We start from the raw sequence: 3,589 nt of genomic DNA, 5'->3' as shown, positions 1-3,589 counted from the left end.
TTTAGAGAGTTTCCATTGTCATATGAGTAAAGTGTATCTGACTTTCCTCTCAAATCCAAAGTAACTAATTGGCTATTATTAAGGTTATTATTTATTTTAATATATTTTTCCAATATTCAGTTTCAATTTTCATACTTAATTGATTAATATCATCAATTATTGTTTTTCTATTTTTAAAGCTTGCTTCTAATTCTTTCCAATTTTATAGTTTCCTAATGATATTTTTTGTATGGGTGACATTTCATGTCTGTTTAGCATAATATTTCATTGCAAGAGAAACCATACCATTATTAAATAATTTGCAACAAAACAGTATAGAGAATCTCTTGATTTTGAATAAATGATCCAAGTACGTTTTATATTTTTATATGTTCACAATTAGGCATACGTCTAAAAAAGTGAAATGTTGAAAATTATCTACCAATATCGTTGGTAAGATACTTTTACATATTTATTTGCTTAGGTTTGCATTGTCGTTCAAACCACTTTCCCATATATAATAATTATATTTAATTTTTTTATCACAAAAGATATTGATGTTTGAGTATATTTCTGATTTTATTTTTGAAAAAATAATAACACTGTAAAATCAATTCATTCCTCATTCCGCTTAGAAACTAAAATATTAAAATACTATGTATAACGCTGTGTCCTAGTTGATTTGCACGGATGAGGGGAAAAAAACAACCGTTTTAACACATTAAAATATAAAATAATAAAATAAAAGTAAATACATTATTTTCTATATTGACATTGCCCAATCCTGCAATATTATGCTCTATATGGATAGTAAAAATTGCTTGTTCATAAAAAACCATGAGAATTATTACTGCTGTTATTGTTGTTACAGTAATGTCACCTTTTTAAAAATGTTTTAAAGTACCACTAATAACTAAAGAAGTAGTAATAGGCATTATAAACTATTAATGTAGATCAATGTACTAGATTATTGCCCTAACAGTAAAATTGGCTGACGAGTTAATATTACTATTTTTTATAATTTTAGCAATTAGGTGGTATACTGTGGATTTATACTAAGTGGAATATGTTAGAAAATGTTCCTCTTGACGTCTTTATGCCTAATGACCAAATAAATAAATATTTTAAAAAAGATGTAAGTTAGTTTTTAAACATAATAAATGCATGTATTTTGTATTTTCTCATATTTAATTGATAGTATAATATTTATATAATTTTAGCAAGTTGGAGTATTCCTTTTATCTATTGCTATGTATGATAAAATTAAGCTGACTGATAATAAATTACTGTACGATATATTGCAAAGCTGGATATGTGTAAGTAAAATAATAAAATAATCAATTTAAATTATTGTATTGTACTTAACATTATGCATGTTGATAATAAATATTGTTAATAAATACTTATTTTTTTTTATTTAGACTAATATTAGTGCAGAAATAATAAAAAGCTCTCTGTTTGTACGAGCACTGACTGTAGCTATTGTCATTGTATGTTTGAGTAAGTCACTACTTCTGAACATATAATAAAATAGTTACTCAACTAATCAATATTAATTTTTAATTTATAGAGTTAAATCATTCATACGAAGATTTCTTTGATCATGTTCATGTAAAATTGTTGACCCATTATATTAAATTGAAACCACTTCCAAAAAATGAAATCCAGGCACGAGAAGTACAATGTATGTTCGGCATTCAAATAATGTCTGCTACACTTGAACATCCTAGAGGTCAGTTGTGAACTATTTAATTTTTAGTTTTATTAAGAGGTTGTCACCCCCGCATGTGTTGTCACCGTCTTACAAATGTACAATATAGCAAAAACTGTTTTTTAAACTGTCTTTTATTTTTCTGTGTTTTTAGTAGTGGCTCCAAAATTTCTGAACCCATAGAGTGGAAAATTATCTATGCAACAGCGTGCCCATATTTTAGATAACATAAATACAATAAAAATTATTTGCTTCTATAAACATTTGGTTTTTTGTTTTTTTCATCTGCTTATAAAAAATGATAAGATAGTGCTATTAAAAAAAAAGCACTCTGTTGCACAGATTAAGTTCTTTTTTACGTGTTGTGAAAATTTGGTAGTTCTACAACAAATATGGTGCGAGAAAATGTTTTCCGCGCAAAACAGTTTTTGCTATGTTGTACATTTGTAAGATGGAGACAACACATGCGGGTGTGATATCCTAATAATGTAATATTGTTTTTCCATTAGGAATGGTCTTAACACTGTTCAATAAGCTCCATCAGGATAGAGTTATAAGTAAAGAATCGTTTGAACTATTCGTACAAGAATATGATAAAATAGCTGTAAAATAGACCGAGTATTTTCATGAACACCAAATGTTTCTGATTTTTTTTTAGATATTATGTTGTTAAAAATAATACATAAATAAGAAAAAAATGTATACATATTAACCCATTTTTTATTCATTTTATTTGGAATTCAATAATTTATATATTCACAAATATTTGTATACACTTTTTTTTAATAATTTTATTTTAATAAATTTATATTTTGTATGCCTGGTTTTACTTTATAGTTTATATTAAAGGTTTTGTCTCCTTGATGAGAAAATAATACGGCCTACATTTTTAATTTATTGGTATTCTTTGACAAAGTGATAATAACAAATTCATTTTATGTTAAAATTATTTGAATTATTCAATTATATTATATAATTGAAAATTGTGTGTTTATGACTAATTAAATTTCCACTATGAAATCATTGTTACCTGAAAAAAATTTAAATTTACAAATAATAATTGTTATAACTTAAGAAGATTATTTATTGAAGAATATATATATATATATTTCTAATTACTATATAGTTTATACTAGGGATCAGCATGGGCCGTTTTTTTTCGGCCCTATCCGGTCCAAAGGTTAAACATATAAATTGTCGACGTCCAGGCCCGGTCCTTTTGTAATTTTTTTTCTAAGTCCAACCCAACCAGGCCCGTTTGTAAATAAAAATATACATCTAAACTATAAAAATAGTATTAGGTATTGGTTTTTACCAGTGATATATTTATAAATATCATACAGTCTGGTATTGTATCATAATTGTCAGTTGCAGCGTGCAGCAACCCACGTCGTTCGGTTTTCTTCTTCGGCGGAAGAAACGACGCAGCACACACCCACACACACACTTACGTGTTATATTATATACATGTGTGGCGTACGAGTGTGTGTGTGTGTGTGTGTGTATGTGTGGAGGGGGAAATCCAGACAAAACCGAATCTTGTTATTATATACACTCGTTGGGGTGGGTGGTTGCAGTGTAATGAAATTATATTATTATCCGGGTGTTGTTATGATACAATTATTATTATTAATTTAGATAACCTAGTTCACATAATGTTACGAATTAAATTAATAAGTTTTATTTTTGACCAACTCGGCCCAATGAATAATATTACGATCCCACCCATAGCGCACATTGGGTGTGAATTTAGGGGGTGCTGGAATAGTTTATGTTACAGAGGTCCGTTGGGGGGTTTTTCCCCCACAGCCCCCTTAATCCTATACTATAAATAACTGCATTACATTAGTTTTAAATTTTTGATTAAATGGGGTAACTTTGATTTCGCGGGGTTACTTT

At 27.8% G+C, this 3,589-nt stretch overlaps 1 protein-coding gene across 2 annotated transcripts in view; it reads left to right on the top strand.

Annotated features, from left to right (window-relative positions):
- LOC100574055 overlaps nucleotides 1-2,425 on the top strand; it is a 158,945-nt gene extending 156,520 nt beyond the window's left edge. The window contains exons 10-14 of one of the 2 annotated variants that reach the window (XM_008191974.3): nucleotides 1,007-1,114; nucleotides 1,200-1,295; nucleotides 1,401-1,479; nucleotides 1,550-1,711; nucleotides 2,200-2,425. In XM_008191974.3, the coding sequence (XP_008190196.1) occupies nucleotides 1,007-1,114; nucleotides 1,200-1,295; nucleotides 1,401-1,479; nucleotides 1,550-1,711; nucleotides 2,200-2,303 (549 nt within the window). In that variant the 3' untranslated portion in view covers nucleotides 2,304-2,425. The remainder of the gene's footprint in view (nucleotides 1-1,006; nucleotides 1,115-1,199; nucleotides 1,296-1,400; nucleotides 1,480-1,549; nucleotides 1,712-2,199) is intronic. The other variant, XM_029490534.1, reaches the window with a different exon arrangement.
- Nucleotides 2,426-3,589: the final 1,164 nt, after the last annotated feature.

The sequence above is a fragment of the Acyrthosiphon pisum genome, chromosome A2 (genome assembly GCF_005508785.2).
Source record: "Acyrthosiphon pisum isolate AL4f chromosome A2, pea_aphid_22Mar2018_4r6ur, whole genome shotgun sequence".
Classification (NCBI taxonomy): domain Eukaryota; kingdom Metazoa; phylum Arthropoda; class Insecta; order Hemiptera; family Aphididae; genus Acyrthosiphon; species Acyrthosiphon pisum.
Note: the sequence above shows the minus strand (reverse complement) of the source record. Positions and strands in the feature narration are given on the sequence as shown.